Source organism: Lonchura striata, chromosome 2 (assembly GCF_050655825.1).
Source record: "Lonchura striata isolate lonStrDom1 chromosome 2, ASM5065582v1, whole genome shotgun sequence".
Classification (NCBI taxonomy): domain Eukaryota; kingdom Metazoa; phylum Chordata; class Aves; order Passeriformes; family Estrildidae; genus Lonchura; species Lonchura striata.
The window spans coordinates 111,700,619-111,722,384 of NC_140704.1; the positions used below are offsets into that span (position 1 = coordinate 111,700,619).

Here is a 21,766-nt window from a genome sequence, read left to right on the forward strand (position 1 = left end):
CTTTGAATATTCATGACCTCTTACTCCATGACCACATTGTAAGTGCAGAGAAATTTACATTCAGGGTGTCAGAGGGATTTTTTACTCCATCAACAACAAAAGCAGGCTTGGTGAGAGAGTGCCCAGCCAAGCAGAGGATTTGGAAGGAGCACAGTGGGATCTTTAATGTCATTGACTTGGACAGGTACACGCTGAGCAAGCAAAACCACCAGCAGAGCACAACCTGCTGGCTTTGGGAGTCACATATTGGAGAGCAGCAGAGGAAAGCTCCTTGCCTTCCAGTCCCTGCCTGGGCAGAGGCTGCAGGCAGTGCAGCCCCCCTGCCTGCACGGGGAGGACACCTTTGGGCTTGCTGATGCTCCTGGCCAGGCAGGCTTGCAGTGCCTGCTTGCCAAGGAGCAGGGAAAGAGCTGCACACCCCCCAGCTCCAGCCTGCACAACAGTCTCTGAAGAATCACATCACCTCGCGCTGGCACCCATGGACTCTCAAACCCATGGGGAACGGCATCTTTTTGGACATCACAAATTTCATCACTTCCAACGGTTTGAAGATCTGTTAAAAATATTTATTTCCCTGGGTTTTAGCTTTTCAGCTTTTATGCAGACTAACAACCAAATTGTGGGCAGTAAGAGCAAGCATTTGTTTATTTTGTAAGAGGGCTTCTTGCTGCTAATTGAAAACAAGAATTTTCAATGAGGCAGCTGTTTCAGTACTGTGAATAGACAGATCAGCATCGCATTGAAGATCTAATAACCCACTAATGAATCTTAATTTTTAGAGGCCCCTCCCTCACCCATTTTCACATTTCAGTAATTCCAAACCATTGATATGTGCTGCCAGTTATTTAAAGATGTTCTCAGACACATTTTAATAAAAACCAGATTAAAATTTAACTTGTTCTTTTTTTAGTTAGACTATGTTGGAAACCTTGTTACATGTATCTAACAGCTTCTTTTTTTTTTTTTTTCTTTTCTTAAATAAACAGCAAAATGCCACCAAAATGAATGAAATGCCAGCACCATTGTGTTGAGTTTCCATACTAGGATAAATACACAGTCATATTTGGTAACAGTGCACAAAAAGAGACTTTGGAGGAAAGGTGGTGGCTGCCGGTGCATCAACCCATGAGTGGTCCGTGCAGTGGCATGGGGATGTGGTGCCTGTGCAAAGTGTCACAGGCCTGGAGCCCCTGCCTGCAGAGGTGGCTTCAGTGAGACTCTGCAAGAGAGCAGCTTGCAGGACGTGTAACACAGAATGTGGAATTACTGCCTGCTACCAAGGGACACGCAGCCGATGCTAACCCAAGGGGCTGACCATGTCACTCTCTAGACAGAACAACGGCTTAAAATGAGGGAAATGAGGAACCTGAAAGCCAAACAAGCTAACTAACATTCAGTAAGGCAAGGGCTTGGAGAGTCCAAGCTGCCAGCTCCTTGATCAAGAGGGAATGATGCAAGGATTCACTGTGACACTGAAGGCTACAGAACCAAGTGTCATTTTTGGATGGATTTCCCTGGGTTGAGCTGGTGTTATTTTCATGTCTGACCAACAGTTTCTCTTCCAACTGGGGCAGTGCTGAAGGAACAGCAGCCATGTGCACCACACCACAAGGTCCCTCAACAGCCTCTGCTGCCTTAAACTCACTCCATCCTGTGCAGGCAGCTCCACCTGCCCACTGCCTTACCTCTCTACATGCTGGAGTCCAGTGCCATCCCACCTCTCTGCTTCTGTTGGCTTAAACCAGACCCTTGTTATTTTAAACAGGAGTTTATTGTATTTAATACATTATAAAATTTGAAAAAATTGTAGGAAAGCAGCAGATTCAAACCAGAGCATCTCTACCAAATATTAATTATTCTGGCCCCCTTTGAAAAACACAAAACAAAACAACAAAAAAACTCATTCAAAAGAAAAGTTAACCTTTCACATCTGTGAGGGCTGACAAAAAGTGTGCGACTTCTGTACAAACTACATTTAAAATTTCAGCTTTCCAATGCAATGGATGGTTGTCTCCTGAACACCTGCCCATCCACCTCTAAAAAAGACAGACATAAACCTCCATATGCAAATAAAGTTGAGTCAAGGTGTGTACACATTAAAAAGTGGATGGCTGTTTGGTAATGAAAATGGGTGAAGAACAGTCCATGAATCCCCCCCAGCAATGGCTTGTTCACCGTTAAGTGGGCCCGGGAAGGGCCTAGGACACTTAATGGCCATCACAGCACCAACCTCATCTACCACATTTTGTCATTGCATTTCCTACCCTTTGACATATACATACATATATATATGTACAGACATACATATACATACATATTTTTTAATGTGTGTGTGTGTTTTCTCTTATACCTTGAGGTTATTATTATTATTATCACTACTATTCCAAGTGTTCCCATATGAATTCAGGTGTGGTCTCTATATTTGATATAAATGTGTCTTTTATTAAATTTTAGTTCCAGGCCTTGTTTGGAGTCCAAACTGCACATGAAATGTCCCCCTTTTTGTTTTTCCTTTTTTTTTTTTTTTTTTTTTTGCATAAAGAAACATGTCCATTTTAGTCCAGAGGCTCTTGCTTTATTCGAATGACAGAGGGTGCACGAGATGTCCTTCTGAGTTCTCGTCTCAGTACGTATTCACTGAATTGGGAAGAGTCCACTCCACCTCCACATGAGCCAACAATCTCAAATCCTCTTTGCTGTAACCTCTCAAGTACCTGCAAAAAAGAGAAAACAAATGCCAATGTATAAGTAAATTAACAGACTATTTGCTGTCCAATGATAATAACTGCTGTTTTCAAATGGATTCAGCTAGGGGGAAAAAAAGTGGCTACATAGCTTAACTGTACTGGATTGATTTCTGCTGACTATGGCCACTGAGCAGTGAAAAAGAAAAAAATGAAGAAACATTTATTTTATTTTTTTAGTACTGCCAACCAATCCACTCTTCTGGCCACAGGAACATGACTAGAAAAACACATTCTCTACTTCACAGAATTTACAATACAAAAGGGCAAATACATGACTGCACAGCAAATGCTGAGCAAACACCACAATGAAATGGTGACAGTGTAGATAACAAAAGTCATAATTTCAGAAAACCTACCACAATATTTACTAGAGACTTAAAAACCAACTCTTTGTTGCTTTTATCATCCATCATCTTCACCTGTTCTGGACTTTGCCTCACCTGTGGAGGAGACTTCCTGGGATTTACCAGGGTCAGCCTGACAGCCACCAAACCCAAGGAAGGGGCTGATGCTTCTGGACCCCAAAGGATGTTGGACCCTCTATTCAGCAAGACCAGACCTCACAAGGGTGGTGCTGGAATCAGGTGCCTCCCATGGCTTTCCCAGCTGTTTCATCAGTTGTCTTGCATGTGTTTCATCAATTGGCTTGCATGTGTGCTGGGACAACACTGGCAAGCGGAATGGCAGAAGACTGCAAAGGACTAGGTCAGGGGAAGAAGCAAGCTGAGGTTTAAAAATGCTTCAAAGAAGACATGCCATGTCTTTACATAAAATGCTTCAGGTTGGCAAATGTCTTTCCAAAGTACTTGAGCATGGCTAATTGCCCAGCAGTCACATGAAAAAGGAAGGGATAGGAAAAGAGACTTTGAAACAGTGATCAAAACACGTGGTCTGCAGCTTTTAACAATATATACCAAAATCCCCTGCCCCTACCCAAATGTGTCAGTGCAAGCCACTAATAAAAAGAACAGGAGAACTTGGATTTGGATAAAAAACATGGTGGAAGCAACTCTGGACACTAATACAGGCCTGGACAATCCATTTGATCTGTACCTCATTCTTCAGGCCTATTGGTAGTCCTTGTCCTGTCTCCCATTTTCATTAGTACTGGGAGATGTTTACATCCTCCTGCTATCAATGTGGGATCATTACCTCTCAGGTTTTTCACATCAGTAAAAATGCTTTGTAATTCTTATTTAGGCACCAAAAATGTAAGCATCAGAGTAAAGTGACAAAGTGCTGAAGGATACAACTGCCTTGATAACTATCATATGATATATGATAGCCATCCTTGAAACCCCTTTTCAATTGTAATCTGACATCTAAGGCTGTCCTAAATTTGCATTAATCTCTGTGACAAAAAAATTTTGATGTTTCAACATGACAGTCAAAGGCAGTAAGAGGAAGCTGTCCAAGCATAACATAGGTTAGATAGGTCTATCTAGACCCTTGTGTTAAGTGCTAGCACAAGTGCAGTGCCTGGCCAGCCTTCAGAGTGTGCCCCAGTGCTCAGCTTGCTTCATCTGGAGAAAAAAAAGCTCAGGGGTGATCTTCTAAAACTTCCTGAAAGGAGGCTATTGCAAGGCAGGTGTCAGGCTCTTCTACCAGGAAACAACAGGTCAAGAGGAAATGGCCTCAAGATGCACCAGGGCATATTCACTGGTTGGGCTGGACATCAGAATTTCCTCACTATGAGAATAGTTCAGCATTGGAATGGACTACCCAGGGCAGTGGTGGAGTCACCATCCCTGGAAATGCTCAAGAAATGACTGGATGTGGCACTTAGTGCTGTGGTTTAGTTGACATGGTGGTGTTTGATCAAAGGCTGAACTTGGTTGATCTTGGAGATTTTTTCCAACCTTGATGACTCTGTGATTCTCTACCTGGATTGTGGGACCTGGCAGAGGAAAAGAAGCCAAGCCCAGCTTGCAAGCCTGTTCTGTAAAAGAATTCACCCATGAGCCTGCAGCATTTAGGAGGTGCATTTAAACCAAACAGCATCAATTGTGCCATTGATGATTTCATATGGGAAGTGCTGGCTATGCAAGATGTGCTAACTAGGGGCAGGCAGGTGTCTGAGGTTGGTTGCTTTTAACCAACAAAAGACAAATCCAGTAACAATGAAGTTGATTATAATTATTCCAGGAATTACCTGCATTTGTCTCCCAGATTTTTTCTTACCCATTTCATAACATCTACTGATTTTAGACATTGCTACGCTGCATCACAGAATACTCTGGGTTGAAAGGAACCTTTAGAGATCATCTAGTTCAACTCATCTGCAGTGAGCAGGGACATCTTTAACTAAATCAGACTGTTCAGAACCATGTGCAGCCTGACCCTTGAATATCTCCATGGATGGGGCATCCACCACCTCTCTGGGCAACCTGTTTCAGTGTTTCATTATCCTCACTGAAAAAATCTCCTCCTTTTATCTAGTAAAAATCTACCTTATTTTAGTTTAAATCTTTATCCCTTGTCCTATCAATCACAACAGGCCTCTACTATGCTATAAAAAAATCAGGAAAAAACACTGGAAGTGAAAGTTTTCTTTGACCACAGAAAATTCTAACACTACTGCAGTTTGTTTGCAAAGAGTTTTGATGATACATGAAATAAATGGAGAAAGACAACATGACACACAGAAAAAAGGCTTAAAGCCTCCAACTGATTTGCTCAACAAAACATGGAATATTGCTACAGGGACATGGAATAGGGTCAGCCCACTGGTACCTGGCCAGCAGCTCCCTTTCAAAAAATGCACGTGTGACTTCCTACCTGAACTGAGTTGAGGTGGCAGTATCCGTTCAGCGGGAATCGGATGACGTGTGTAGAGTCGTGGTTCCAGCCGGCGTTGACAGAATTACACATCACATCCCCGATCTCCGGGAACACCTCCTCTATCAATGACTTATCTCCGCTCAGTGTAATCCTCTCGCCGAGATCTGGGGCAACGCGCACCACCAGGCACTCGCAAGACTTTGAGAAGCGGCCACTCTCCCGGTCCTGTTTCCACCGTTCCATCTCTCCTAGCATGGGCTGAAGTTGGAAATACTTTGCTTCTTCATATAACAAGCTGTAGTCCTGAAAGACACACACATTACTGTGCACAATTAAGAGAGGCATTGCTAATGTGGTGCTTAAGTCATACGGATATTCAGACCAACGCTGCTCTAGGTCTGGAACCCTTTGGACAGAGCACCTAATTACTGCGTAGGAAGGTGTAACAAAGTACCAGTGCAAGCAAAAAACAACCATCAGCCACTTGAAACACAATCAGTATACAGCACTTGAGAGAGTAGGGAAAGCTTATGCTTGCTTAACTCCCTTTTGCAAAAAAAAAAAAAAAAATCCCACTTTTCCCCATATTTCATCCCCACAGTGATGTCATATAATAATGATCTCATTGATTGAACAGATGGAACAGAATTCAATCAGGATTTAGCAAATTCATCACTAGGATCCATTGTGTCTTACAGCAATACTAGCAGGCATTATAACAGGTATAAGAATGTAAATGAGGAAGCCTGCAATGTTTGTTAGTGTAAAATGATTCAGATATTTGCATAATGTTTGCACATATTAGTGCATTTTAAAAATTAAGTATTTTTTAATACTTCCCTATTTTGCCACTAGTATTGTTTACTATATCATCTCAAATGCCAGAGCAGAGGGAATGCATTTCTAGGCATAGCCACTGCAGAAGTAATTTAGAACTGATGATGTGGAGTCTGCCTACTGCCATTTTTTAAATTTAAAAATAATTTTTTTTTTTTAAAATCTTGTTTTTCTAGGTATAAGAGCATAATACCATTTGGAAAATATTTATACAGAGGAAAGAGATACATGAGAATTAGGGATGAGAGATAAACAGAATGACAACAAGAGAAGCCTGCTAACAGTTAATATGGTCCTGAATTTGAACTAGAAACCAAATACTTGGCGAGGACACCTAAATCATAGTAAAAACACTGCTTACATTTATTGTGTAACAAAGAAGTAATGTAACCTATGTATTTCTAGGAAACAAAAAACACTATTCATCTTAATCACTGTTTTTTTTGTGCACCTTAAAGCATAACTGGGGAGGACACCCCTTTGAACATCACAGTTGGATGAACTTGCCAGGAATTACATTTTTAATTTCAACATAGCTACAGTATATTTATGTGCTTAAAAAGCTCTACACATGTAATTTCTTAATATTGCATGAAAGGTGGCTTTTCCTTTTTCTGTATTTCTGATTACCTGCAGAAGTGCCGAGAGCAGCACAAAGCCATGCTGAGGCTTCAAAAAGAAGGAAATTATGCTTATCTGTTTGCTACAAACTCCCACATTATTCAGGGAGACCTGCCCTTGTCACTATGGGAGCAGCAAGGATGTGTCTACAGCAGATGATTTAAAGGTTGCTGAAATACAGCTCTTGAACTCAGCCTCACACCTGTTATGCCCAAATGCCTGAAAAACTGTCTCAGCTGCAAGGGGAAAAGGACTGCATACCAGTGTGAACTGCTCCATCCCTGCCTCACCACACCTCTCCTGTTCAATCACAATTGCTGCATTTCCTGCAGTGAACCATGTGCACTGATGTGTGATCATGAAGGTAAGGATCTGTTCTGATTGACGACACCATATATTCACCCTCATACCTACTAGCAGATAAACATCACATTAATCCTGAAGCTCTGCCTCTGTAGGCTTTGTCTGATATTGAACTTCCATTAATTAATTTTATTACTAAAAACTAAAAAAAAAAAAAAAAGGAGGCTGTTTATTAAAGTTTAAATAATAAACAGAACTATTCATTCCTGTCTTCTCTAAAAATCCAAAATTAAACTTGCAGTATGCATTCAAGAGTCTGAGGGAGAAAAGATTCTATGACTTAATGCCCAAATATTACCATGTGTGCAGTTTATTTTGTCAATATTGTGATTCACACACCATTTTCTGAATTTCAGTGTGGGAGCGGAAACCGAAGCTGCCGCAATCACTGGGGAAGCATAAAAATGGATAAGAGGACAAGTAATCAGCAAAGCTTGTGAGCAGTCAGTTGCAGATTGTAACATTGCTTCTGTTTCCACGAGTATGGTACAACATTTAATTTCCCTAGGTCAAATCTGGCAAAGTTGCTTTATTACCACTATAGCCAGGAGCAGGAAATTTAATATTGGTGACACTCTAGGAAAGGAAGACACCACTTTAGCAACCCCATTCTTACTTTTGCCATGTACCTGAAATCAAACACCATACCCTGCAAGTCCACCTTCCCTATCCAGGGCTCTGTTTTGACTACACATCAGATACTTGCTTTACCGAGGTACATGCAAAACACCCAAGTTCCTTGAAATCTCACCTTGAAATCATCAGGAATGAGGAGTTTTGATGTCCTTAAGAAATTCAAGATATATCTGAACATCTGCCCATCTCTGTCGATGAAATAATGCTGCTTGAGACTGTCGAGGACAATGGGCTCCGTGCCATCGAAAAGCCGACCAATTCTGGAGAGGAAACAAGAGACAAGCAGCACAGTCAGACTAAGCTCAGCTCAAGAGCTGCTGAAACAGCCCAGCACTACAAAACCCTCCCATGCAAACTTCACTGAAGCTGCTCTGTGGCTTTCTTTCATTAGAAAAGTGCTAGCTTCAAAACAGTGTGTAAGCCACATATTTTCCAGCATGGCCTCATATTTTCCAGCATGGCCAAGCAGCACAGCTGGGGAGGTTGAAGGGAAGAAGCCAGGCCAGCGGCCTCCCCCACCATGTCACTGCCCCAGTCTGTACCTCATAAGATGACAATCCCTCAATTATTTTGGATGCCTCTTGATAGTCCCCTTCAGCACAGCCCATCCCCTCTAGATGCTCCAATGCCCTGGACTGACTCATTCTGCTTTAGAGAGCACTGCATAGGGAAGTTGATTTAGTTTGGAAACTGTACTTGGGAAATAGTTTGGTTTGGATCTTTGCTTGGTTTTCACTTGTTTGTTAAACACAGGTCACTTTTTGGATACCATTTATAGCAACCAACATTAGGGCAGGCACAGCTAAGGTGAGGGGCAGCACATTGTGGTAATATAAAGATGAGGGTACAGAGTTGATAACATTTCAATGCTAGGTAATTCTTTAATGTAACAGGTAAGTGCTTGTGGCAGGTATCAATCAAAACACTCAAATAATACAGAAAAATGTGTCAGCTTTTTGACCATTCACTGACCACCAGAGCCACAGTCATCTAGAGAGCCTCCACTTGGCAACAGGTTTTGCTGGGTACACATACATTTCTGCATGTGGGTCTCCCAAACCAGCTTTAGTTAGAGCAATTGGAAGAGCTGAAAAAACCAAACAAAACCTTCAGAGTAACACCAAATAAATGTTCTGTTACTGCACTTGGGCATTTGCAAAACACTCCTGAATCACTCCTGGTTTCCCAATGAAATGAGCCGGAGTGACTAGCAGGTCTGATTTTGTGTGCCTGTTCAGATGTCTCTATGTGCAACATGGAAGTACTTTTTGACAACAAACAGTTGCACAGTGAATAACAGTGAATAAACCCCCACCACCAGCAATAAAAAAAAAAATGCCACCAAATACTCAAGAGATGATCAGCCCTCCAAGCTGAGAGATGCCCCATCCACTGGCCAGCAGAACGTCCAGAAGGCGTTCAAGAGGCAAAAGACAGAAGTGGCTCCCAAAGAGGAGGAGGCAGCAGGGCTTGCAGCAGGGTCTCTGCAGAGGGAACTGCAGAGGGGCAGGGCTCCAGGTGCCCATACACTGTGTTGCATCAACAGCCAAATATCCTCCCTTTGAAAATGGCACAGGCAACCCAAATTGAGTTTGGAATGATGTCTGTGCCTGGAGCAGGTATATATGTAAGTTGTGAACAGAATACAAATTTCATCTATAGTTTCTCACCAGCTGGGAGGAGACCAGAAAAGAAATAAGTCTATTAACCCCAGCTGGCCATTTACAATTCTGTAATAAATACATGAATCAATTCAAGTTGCATGAAATCTGTAACATATAAAGAATTAAATATATTTTGCATCATGAGCAGGTACAGAGCACTTTTTTTTCAAAGCCATCCCTTGAACTGTTTGAGCTTTCTTCCTCAAAGACTTGTTACTGCCTGCCCTGCTGCTCAAAATTTAAGCTGTGACAGGCCATATAACACAGGCTCCTGTTCACGTGGTATATGAACCACATTTTATGTCTAATATGGAAATACTCAGCATTTGGAATTAATTTTCCCTTATACTCAAGCATGTCATCTTCAAATTTATCACGGAATTCACACACAAAACATGTATTTGGCCAAGTCAGTCATTACTGAAATGTATAATTGTAATTGGTTTCTGCAGCATTTTCCTAGTTCTAAATTACTTCTATAATTACATATTTTAAACCTCTAGGCTTTTTGTCTCCATTTTATTAATTGTTTAGAGAAGAGCAAGATAGTATCAGAGCATGGAGCCTTCAGACAAAACCAAAATGCTGAGGAGAGTGCCCAGCCACTGGGAGTGCTACCTGGGACCTGAATGGCTTTGGGAATGGACTGGAAGTGTTAACAGAAAGCACTGCCTTAGTGCTCTGCTGCTCTGCAGCAGCAGCAGCAGCAGCAGCAAAATCCTAGGAACTGCAAAGTCCCAATTCCTTCCTGACTTCCCTCCCAGGGTCACTCTGCAATACACTTTCACATGTTAGCTTTGGAAGGGTAGACCCTCAGCAGAGACACTTCTGTAAAGAAAATTAAAACTTTTTTCCTTTTCAAATGGAAAAATGTAGATTCCAGCTTCCTCCACATGGCCTTCAGGGAAAAATCTGAGGTACTGTGGGATCCAAACCTGGTGACCTGATCCTGCTCCTAATCTGCATTTGCTGCACGCATCAGGAGAGGAGACTGGGCTATGCCAGGATCTGGGGAACAACCAGCATCCTCAGCTTCCAGCATCCTCAGCAGGAACTCTTGTGTTCCCAGGGACACAGTGGAAGCACTCTTTCATGCCTCACTTGTCACCTCCCCTGTACAATACAATTTGATAACCATCCTCCCTGCCACCCATAGCTTTGCTGCCACTCCTGCTTGGTCACACACTGGGATTATACATGCTTAAGAGACACCAGTTTGCTAGCACAAGAAGGGACTGGTAAGTCATTATAATTTCACTTCACAAGAAAACCTGAAAGATGTTTTTCCCTATCTCCTTCTTGACAATGTTGGCTGATGATTGGCAAAGACACCTTTCTTTTTTAAATGCCAAATATTTAACAGCTGAATGGAGTTTTGAGACAGGAGAGCACTTTGAAGGAGGCTTGTAAAATAAGATGATAATTACATGCAGAATTAGCCAAATATCAAGGGTAAAGCATAAGAAACTCTAGTCCATTTACAAGAAAATGTGCTTCTGAAATATTTAATTAAAAATAACAGGCTGAAATTTTCCATATATCAGGAAAATTAACGTCCCATGGGTTGAAAGTGCGACCTCCAATGGGTAATAATTAATGTCTGTGGCTTTAAGTATCATATTCCACTGACAGAAATTGAATCCTTCAAGAGTTGAAAATATAACCAGTGGAAAACCCTGTTTCCATCAGAGAATTTGGTTTTACTTAAAGGACACAAGCTAGGTATAGCTACAAGCCCTTGTTTACTGGAGAAAAAACAATAGGGAATGGAAAAGATCATTGCTTTAATTCCATAAAATACCACAGGAATGGATCTTTCTTCCCACAGATCAGCACTCCGTAACAGCATTTCTATACCAAAAAGCTAGCACAGGAAGATGACATTGCTTGCAGGATTTCTCAAATTCTTCAGAAAAAAGTCCTGCTTGTCAAGTATAAAAATATGCTGTCTGCAGCAAAGCTGTATACATAGTGCTTTTATAGCCTTGCTGTCTCGTTGTATATATATTTAAATATATAATAACAATATATTTAAGAGAAAAGATTTCACGTCAGTATATTCTGCCTCTGCTGGAAATGTGGGAAAACAGCAATAATTGGGAACAGGATGGCCAGTAGTAATTAAACAAGTCAACTATTGCAAAACTCTCTTAATGCCAAGAAAAAATGACAGAGCTGTACAGATTGTTTTAATGGCTTCACTGGACAGAGCTAAAATTATTCATTTCTGTAATCAAAACAATCCAGGGAACATGGAATAGCTGCAAGACTTGATGTTTGCAAACATGAAGAGTATTACATCACTTTCAAACTAAGATAGAAATAAACATTTCTTCTCTGAGAAAATACAGGTTTCTTATAACGTGATATATTCAGTATAGACCCCGAACTAACTGAAAATCTTTTGCAATAACCTACTTTCAACAGGTCTGATCTACCAGAGTTCTGTGCTCCCCATGTCTTTCACAGAACAACAAAAAGGGAGGAAAACTGGTGAGAAATCCTTTTCTTAACCCATCAGAGGGAGCTGTGCAGCAGGAGGAGCATCAGTGATGCCCTGGAACCTGCAATCCCATACTAATGGCAAGGCAAGTAACTGTCTGGATCTCACCGAGGGTGGATATTCAGCAGCTAGCAAAGAGCAAAATACTCATGAAAACACATCTCTCTCCCTCCAGTAATGAATCACATGATAAAGTAAATGGATTTAATTTGAAATTTTACTCATCTGGTTGGAGCCATTGCAGAAAAGTGATTAGGAGTTTGGTCCTTAAAAGTTAAGTGCAAGTTTTATTATCACAGCATTATATTTATGTGGCTAATGGGAATGCTTATTTAACACTCTGGAGTGTGTGGAGAGTGAGCTGTAACAGGCTTTTACTTTTTTTTTCCTCTGCAACTTTTTAGTCTGAGCTGTCCTTATTAATTTCTTTTCATTTTCTTTTACTGAGTGCTCAAAGGCAATTTGCATAAGAGTCCATTATAAATTAGATCTGTTTAATGGTATGCTCATCTCATGGCTATATAATTTTACTTCCTCATATGTCTAAATTACATAATTTTGCACCGTCCCCTAGCAGCTAGTACAGTTGAAGTGGTGTCCACGCCAGTGAGAAATGCTATCCTACTCAAGTGGAGAATGATAAGGTTTTTATTCTTTCTTTTCAGAGAACCACTTTGACAGTATCAACCTGCTTTTCTTTCTTGAGTAAATCACATAATTTGGATCCATAGAGACTGAATATATAGCAACCTTTATAATTCTGCATAACAAGAGTTGGCTTATAAACATAACAGAATACATTTGTAATTTTCAGGAACATATATTATGAAAACTGCATTTCAAGCAAATACCCTGTTGTAATCTCTTGCTCTCAGTGCTATTATAATTTGTTCTTATCTTTTTCTTCTTACATTCAATTTAAGGTTCATGTCCATGAGTCTCAGGAATTTCTTGGCATATACAATTCCTACGTTATGAGAAGATGCATGAATACAAATAATTATAAAGAAAAGGCAACAGGGGAAAATGTATTAAAACCTAAAAGCTCATTAAACTTTCTATAGAAAAAGTATTTATATAGGAGCCAAAATTACAGAGAATAAGAATGCACAGGAAGAGGTATTTAAACACCAGTTCTTAAGAGATTAAAAAAAAAAAGTTACATGGCACTTTAAAGAACAGATAAATGCCAAATACTGAGTAAAAGGATGTCAAACCTTTGTAAAAATATTTGCTAAAGATTAAGGAACTGAATCATTTACATGGAGAAGATTTCAAACATCTTAAGATTGTTACTTCAGCATGACAGTAAAAGAAAAGGTAGGGGCAAGCTCAGAGGGCTCATAAGGCATTTAGAAAGAAGTGAGATAGACAAAAAGTGGTGAATAATCTTAAAGGCAGAGCAAAGCATGCAAGGAGCAGATGGGAAGGATCTGAAACCATGAGTGACATGGTATCATCAAGGAACACGCTAGAGACAAAAAAAAAAAAAAAACCAAAAACAAACAAACCAAACTGAGAAAAAAGAGAGAAACATGGGATTTGCTACAACCTGCCTGATCAGAGGCAGCATCAGGAGCAGAGACGAAAGCCAATCAGACATATTACAAAATGAACTAATAGCCGCTGGATCTAATCCAGATGGACAAACTGACACTTTAACTGGAAAAGTATGAATTGCACAACATGGTGTAGTCATGTTGCAGGAATGCTACTGACACGAGAGCAAACTACATCTTTCTACGCCACAGATGAGCATGGAGAATGAGAGACATGTATCGAAATAACAGCGGAACAAACATGGACACATGGGTCACAGCAAACACAGGGGGAAATTAAAAAATGGATGGCCAAGGCTCCACAAGTCAGTAGAAGCACCCTAACCTCTGTTTGCATAAAAAGGAACTTTTTCCAAAATAAAATAAAAGCCGTATTATCCCTGCTAAAGAGGTGACCTAGCTACCTAGGAGTTTCACACCAGAACTAATTGTTACACCATGAAATAGAGCTAATACAGCAACTCCCCTGGTGTACAGGACATATTGGTTGACAGTCACCCTGGTAGGTTTAGGGTGCCTGCATGTTCAACAGAAGCCAGTTCAAAAATGTAGTCTCTGCCACAGCCTTCTCCCAGGATGTTCAAACCCTCATTCCCAAACTCAGGACCATCATGTACCCAGACACAGCTGGCACTCATAGAAATGCTGACATTTTAGAACAGAAAGGAATAAATCATTGGGATGGGATGTTGAGAGCTGTTGACTCATGACCAGAGAACAGTATATGCAGGCAGATGGAAACCATCTCCCGCTTTGCAAGATGGCAACAAGGGTGAGGCCAGGAAAGCACCACCCCAGACCGTATACGGGCCACGGAGTTTCTGTTTACCATATTCCTTCTCTCTGCTCTGGTGTACCAGGGAGATGCAGACTGATAAGAGGAACAGGCTGAAACCCTAAGCCGCATTTTTTCACACAAGGCTGGGCAGGTGTTTTAAAAGCAATTTCAATACCATGTCAGCCAAGCCTCCTGGATCTTTAGGTTGCATTACAGGCTTCAGATATGGCTGAGAGGGGTCTATCCTCTGCTCACCAGTTGTTCTCCCACCCCAGACCAGGATCTTTACCCCACAAACCCCATCATTTCCCAGAAAGTGAGGTTCCTCCATCTGACAGACACTGAAGTCACTGACATTTCCCAAGACATGTATGGGCCATTCACTTAAGAGCTGGAGTCAATGGTCCTTGTGAATTCATTCCAATTCAGAATATCCTTGGACTGAATACATCCTTGATCCTCACAGTTTTGCTTGTCTTCAGATACCAAACACACCTTCAAGTCCTTTTGCTACCATACAGATATGTCTTCAGAAAACTGAAGAATTGCAATCCCCAAATAGGTGTTTCTTCAGCCAAACCACTGTCTACAGATTGATGCCACAGCCCCTTTCTTCCTCTAGAACTTTCAGACACCTCTGGCACCAGCCAGCATCCTGAGTGACCCACCTGCCAAATCCTGGAGACTCAGAGCAGGGCTGGAGGCTGCAGATATCTGCCATCATCCCTCTCATCACAGGGGACAAATCTCTCAAGGTATTTGTGAGGACCTCAGGCAGAAAGGACCTACACACATGGCCTTCCCTGCACACCCAGGGACCATAGACACAGCTTGACCGTCAGGATTTTAGCCTTTTAAAATGCCATCACTACTCTTCTTTCTTTTCAGGTTTGTGCACGCACTGGATATACCGAAGAACAATCTACAAGCCTTTAAACCCCACATGTCCTACAGTATTTGGAATCTTGCAAATAAGTCCTTAAAAACTTTATAGTTTTCCAGAGCATATCAAAACCACTTTTCCTAAAATCACTTAAACCAATGAAATGTTAAATCAATTATTCATGCAAATACTTTTGCCATCTCTGTTTTTTGTAACCAAGTTTTCTTGGCAATGATAACATTTCACAGAAAAATTAACAAATACTCTCTTTGCTTGCCAAGATGATTTTACTAAGCTTGAATCCGATTTCATTGAGGTATGTTATTTGCTTTATCTTGAGGGAAGCTGCCTATTAAGTTAGTAGCAACCGTGTCCTTTTGCTTATGATATGGTTATTACTGAGCTATCAGGAGTACCTTTAAGTTATTAGGGTGCAATGGCAAATTAAGTACTTTGCGTCATAATTAGCTAATAACTTCTGAATTATATTTTAATCATGTTTAAGATGGTCAGGTTGGCTGTGAGTACAGATAATGGAGGATAGGAGCAGAACAGGAGTGTTTATCATTCAATACCAAAAGCCAGAAAGTAGGTAAACCGGTGGATGCACAACATCCCAAAGGCCATGATAATCTATATATTCAGAACACTGAACTCCTTCACAGGCAGCAAAGTAAAAAAGTGGAACTTGTGTCTTAGGATCACATTTAAGTAAAAAGCAAAAATAAATCAGTTTCAACTCAGCCTCCTTTGAGACTGTCAACTTTTTTTTTTTTTAATAAAAAGATTGTTAACAATACCCATCCTCAAATCCCTGTTGATAAACCTGTTCATGCAGATTCCACAAAGAGAGGACACCGTTAAAGCAGTTTGGAAAAAACTACCAGAGCCATTTCCCTTTCAAAACTCATGATCAAGAAAAACCAAACAACCAACAAAAAAATCTTCTCAGAATAGGGGAAATTCTTTGATGTGTTCCTTTGTACATCAAGTTTGCCCCTCAGCTTTCATGAATTTCATTCAAACCACTGTTAGCTCTCAGTATTTCCTACGTATCCTTGAGAAGACTCAGCATCAAAATTCCACATAAGAATCACTGGAAATAAGGAAATACTCCAAGTTTCTCCATGAAGTGCCTTAGAAAAGTAGTGGCAAAACAAGTTCTGGATCCAAAACCAGTAGAGACCCCACTACAGCATGTATATGCTTTGTAAAATCTGTAAGGTGTTGCTAATTCTGCCCCTTTCCAGGATGTTACTTTGAGAACCTGGCATCACTGTCACATGCCTGGAACCTCTTTCCGTTTAAATTACAAACATGGCAAGGAAATCATAATGAATTAAGCTTTCCAAGATATTCACAACTTTGTCTATTTAGCCAGAAATCACATCTATGTTGTTTTGTTAACTGCAGCCTTCTCTAAGAGAAAGGACAACACGTTTCCATAGACAGGACAAGAACACACTTGCCTTTCCCTTTGCAAGAATTGCACAAGCTCCTTCTTCATTGCAGCCCATAAAAGCAGGAGACTGCACAATTAACCTCTCTGTGCTCTGTGGGGAATTCTACAGGAACTGCTTCCTGAGAGAGAGAAAGAGGCCACTACTGCATTAAAGCCTAAGTAAAAGCTTCCCATTAATGAATAAAATTCAGAGAGACAAAGTGTTTCTAAAACTTTTAGATGTCTTGTGTCTCAACTATGTCTGTGCCTGTGTCCCCAGAAAACACCACCCTCCAGAGCCCAGAATGAAGGAATGAAGTATTCCCAAACATCCTCACTCTTCTGCTTTCAATAAATACCCATATAAGTAACACACAAACTTTGTAGCATCCTTCTTAAGTGCGGTTCACGCAGAGGACAACGATTTGCTGCTGTTAGCTTGTGCAGCAGAAGCCTATAAAACAGATTATCAGGTCCCAACCCTCCTGCTGAACTAGGGCTTGGATTATCAGAAGACAAATTTGCCAGGGAAGGTGGAAAAGATGTTCACTCTACTTTTTAAAATCCCTACACAAATAGACAAATGAGAAAAAAATACTTGTACAAAGAACACTATTAAGGTAGTCAAAACAAGCTTCACAAGTTAAGATATGTCAGATATTAGAGATGCTCCTGCAAGTCACATTTGGAAACCTCCCTTTTTGTGAAAGATTTTAGACTTTAGATTTTAATGATCAACTCTTTTCTCACAGCACCCTGAACGTGGCACCCAAGCCAGGTATAAACCAGGTATGTACAGTCTAGCAGGCTGTTGCCCACGGGACCCCTGCTTCATCTGCTGGAGATATAATGGATGTGGAATGGACTGCAGGAAAGGAAAATGGGTAAGGTAAATGAGGGCTGACCTGGAAAAATGAACTCTTGTCCAAGCATGTGCCAGATTTCCTCTGTGATGCTACCACTATGCACACCTGCCTTAATTTTTTAGCCCCTTTGAGTGAAGCAAGAAGGTACCAGACTAAGGAACGTTGTGAAGAAAGCATGCAAGAATGACTTTTCAGAACAGGACTCAAATAATATGCAGAAAATACAGCCCAAGGGACACATGCTGAACTGAGGAGGAACAGGAGATGCTGATGACATGTGTAGTAAATAAGCAACACATCTCTCTGCACAGAGGCAGGCAATGTATTGGAGATAGTATTATTACACGTGTACTGTGAAAACTACAAAGGTCACCCTGGCTGCCCAAATAATGTTCTTCTCCTATAAAGCTTACTTTAATTGCAATGAGAGAAGCTGCAAGGCCAGCTACCCAATTGCGCATGTATTATACTTCAAATATTAGTATTTTCCCTTACTTACTTAGGCCACCTGCTCAGAGATTCCTCTACCTCGACTGAAAGCAATACTTTCAGACTAACACCCCAGATTACAAATTCTTCTAGAAGGATAATCCATAGCATAAAAGCATACACAACAGAGGCAAGGAAGAGGTGGGTGTTATGAGCACAGAATTTAATATGAGAAACACAGGTCTGTACGCTGCTCTTCTCTTGATTAACTCACATACAGTACAATCACATTGTGTGATTCCTAGTGTGGACACACACAAGTGTCTACATACAGAAACGTGTTTATACCTGTATAACTCATTCCCATACATTTACATGTTTAATTGCTTCCATGCTAGAGGCTGAAGTGCACTTCAGTAACTAGAAAAATCACACCATTAACCAAATCAGTTCATACAGAACCTGCCTGCTAATCAGTTAAGAGGACAGGAAAGTCCACCTGAAACATCTTAGACAGTGGCTCTGAGCAACAAATAATGCTTATTGCACACGTTGGAAGTGCCAAAGCCACACATGAACATTTTGGTGGTGGTAGGGTGATAAAAAAACACACAGATAACATTATTTCCATTGACAAACTTTACATATACAAAACAGTGGCTTTATTGTTTATTAAATTAGATGCTGCCATGGTGTAATCATCCCTGCAGCCATACCAAACCCAACAGCAGGTCAGATGCAGTCCTGTGGAGGAGGTAGAGAGAGGAGAAAGGAAGAGAAGTGAGACACAGCAGAGAAGCAATACAGCCCCATAAACTAGTGGTGCAAGGAATAATTAATCCACAGATTTGAAAACAGATGCTGTAACTGTAGAAAGCAAAATCTGAAAAAATACCACATGACAAAAGTAAATGTTACAACATGGTTCCTTTAATAAACAACATCCAGGATGTGATTCAGCTGCCTGTTACCACTTGAGATACTCTAGGGCATCCCAAAGTGCTGGGTGATGGAACAGGGACACTACTGCAGGCTTGTGCCCTGCTTGAGCAGCCACAGAGTCCAAGCAGAAACTGTGCACAGGCATTAGCTTTCCATGTCATGGTGACTGCATCCCACTCACAAAAATGACCAGAAACTAACTGTACCAAATTAATATATTAAACAAAATCTAACATTCTTCCTAGACACTCATTTCAATTTTTAAAAAGTCAGGCTGTCGCACTATGACACAAAGTAACTCACACACTCAATCTAAGATGCTAAAGAACACAAGAAGGAAATTTTATTTCTTCACAATATATATAATTCTAAAAGTGATAGTGGATTGAATGATGAAATTGCTACCTCTCCAACCACACTGGTCAAACTAACATTCCATTAATTCTCTCCTCCTACAAAGAAGAATGCAAAACAATTATTTACATGAACAGTGCATGAGAAACTCTAGTAGAAATATGTAAATATCAGAAGGCATAGAAAACTTTTAAAAGAACAGGGTGACATCAGGCTCTATTAAATTCAGAGCAGAAGTTTGTATAGGAATTTGTAGAACTTTTTTAATTTAAGAGCTCTTTTACCCGGCAGCTCAGGTTAATCTCACACAGAGGAGATGACTGGTCCTAACTTCTTCCTGAGCCAGCTTGACTACAGGAATACAGAAGAGTGACATTCAAAGTCATATTGCACTGCAAAGTGTGTGAGGAACCCCACTTCCTAAATGCAGGCAGTCAGCCTCCAGTATTTTAGCAGGGTATTGAGGTGAGCTGAGTCTAGAATCAAGCTACAGCCCCCGGACAGACACAGACTCCCGTGGAGGGCAGCCCACCCACTCGGGGCTGGCTCTCATTCCACGCACACCTTGTGCACCACCGCAGCAGTGATGGTGCACCCCAAGGATTGCGACAGCTCTGTCACATAGCAACTAATAAATGTTGAATGCAGGTGGGAAATATCTGTGGAGAAACACTCAAACAAGCTTAACTCTATCAGTCTGGAGGATTTCCAGCAGTGAGGATATATGTCCTACATCCGTTGTGATCCTCCTGGTGGAAACCAGCACAGCCCAACAGTGAAAATCTTCCTGGGGTGGTTCCAGGATGCTAATAAGCAAGCAGATGCCTATTAAGCTGAGCACTGCTTTTAAACTAGTAGAAATACACTGCTGATGAAGCAGACTACTGCTTGAGTTTGTAGGTTTTCATAATTTCATTCACTTAACTGTGAAGCTTTTCTCTAAAAAGAGCAAAATATAACTATGCTCAGAACAATAGAAGCAAAAAAAGCACCATTTCCTAAGGGTGTCTCCACATTGCATCTGCCCTTTTCCCCAGATGCTGGTAACACCACACAGCCCTTATATAAATAAATTAAGTTGCAGTTTGCACTAATACTGAAAAAAAAAACTGATCAAGAACCAACAGGGGTACGGACACCAAAAGACAAGGATTTCCTTAACAACAAGAAGGAAAAACAGCTGAGAATTTACTGAGAAAAATACTGAATTTCAAACCTACAGTTTTTTAGAACAATGCAAGTTCTGATACAGGCATTTTCGGGGACAGAAAACTGTTCCAGAAAGTCCTCCTCCCCTCTTTTGAAAATCAAACACATTACAACCACCTTGCATTATTCCCTTCACTTGTGTACTTAGTTAATACCAATGCTTTTTGCTCCATATGTGAATGTAATAAAATTTTAATTTCGCAAAAATCCAGGTGTCTTGGTAGATTTCTGATATTTTTTTTCTTTCCTCACCCCAAGGCATAGATATAAATTGTTTTCTGCTATCTTTACAGGAGATCTACGGAACCGTGTTATCGAAAGTTGCAGAAGACTGAAAATAGTTTAGGGTAATCAAGAGCTGCACTGTTTCATCAAAGCCCCATCTCTCCAAAAGCCACTGGTTTTGCAACAAACAGTTTGGGGCTATAGCTTGATTTTGATAATTTTCCATTACCTTCCTAAAAACCTCCTCCTGTCATGGCTGGCAGAAGCCAATTAGCACCATGAAAGGAACAAATCTGGAGAAAGATAATGTGTTAAAATGACCAACTTTGACTAGGAAGTCAGACCATCAAATTAAATATTGCTAACCACCCTATGCACAAGAGTCTGTATTTATTTGGTTTAACCTCACAGTCCTGTATGGAAGCTGATAGTCCAGTTCTTGGCCCCTCACTTTTGCACAGCTTTGCTTCCCTCGGTGTATGCCACAAGATGACTACCCACAAGTAGTGACAGGAGGTGAAATGGACCTGGGCTGCCCAGCTGTCCAGCAGAAGGCAGAACCTGCTGCTGAGCACCATGATGGGTTTTAACAGGAGGGAGAAAGCACCCGAGGTCAGACTGGGCTCTGTCATATCCCCACTGATACTGCAGCAGTGCAGTCACCAAGAGCGGCCAGACCATAGGTCTCATTTACTTGCAGCTGCCCCTCAGAACAGATGCTTTCCCCAAGCCCTACTGCTCAGCAGCTGTGCCCACTCCACCCCTGAATCCTGCAGCCCACCCAGAGCTATAGCCACTGTGGGTGCAGGCACATAATCCATCTTTACTGCCTCTAATTGCCACCAACCACTATCCATGTGCTTCGATGTTAGAAGACCTCTGGCAGAGATCTGCCCCAGGGATTTACACTGCAGTAAAGAATGAGTCT

At 41.1% G+C, this 21,766-nt stretch overlaps 1 protein-coding gene across 8 annotated transcripts in view; it reads right to left on the reverse strand.

Annotated features, from left to right (window-relative positions):
- Positions 1 to 617: 617 nt before the first annotated feature.
- The window catches only part of KCTD1 (potassium channel tetramerization domain containing 1), a 100,609-nt gene continuing 79,460 nt past the window's right edge, over positions 618 to 21,766 (reverse strand). For all 8 annotated transcript variants that reach the window (XM_021551601.4, XM_021551598.3, XM_021551596.4 and 5 more), the window contains exons 3-5: positions 8,101 to 8,245; positions 5,526 to 5,831; positions 618 to 2,714 (exon numbers count right to left, since the gene is read on the reverse strand). In XM_021551601.4, the coding sequence (XP_021407276.2) occupies positions 2,556 to 2,714; positions 5,526 to 5,831; positions 8,101 to 8,245 (610 nt within the window). In that variant the 3' untranslated portion in view covers positions 618 to 2,555. The remainder of the gene's footprint in view (positions 2,715 to 5,525; positions 5,832 to 8,100; positions 8,246 to 21,766) is intronic.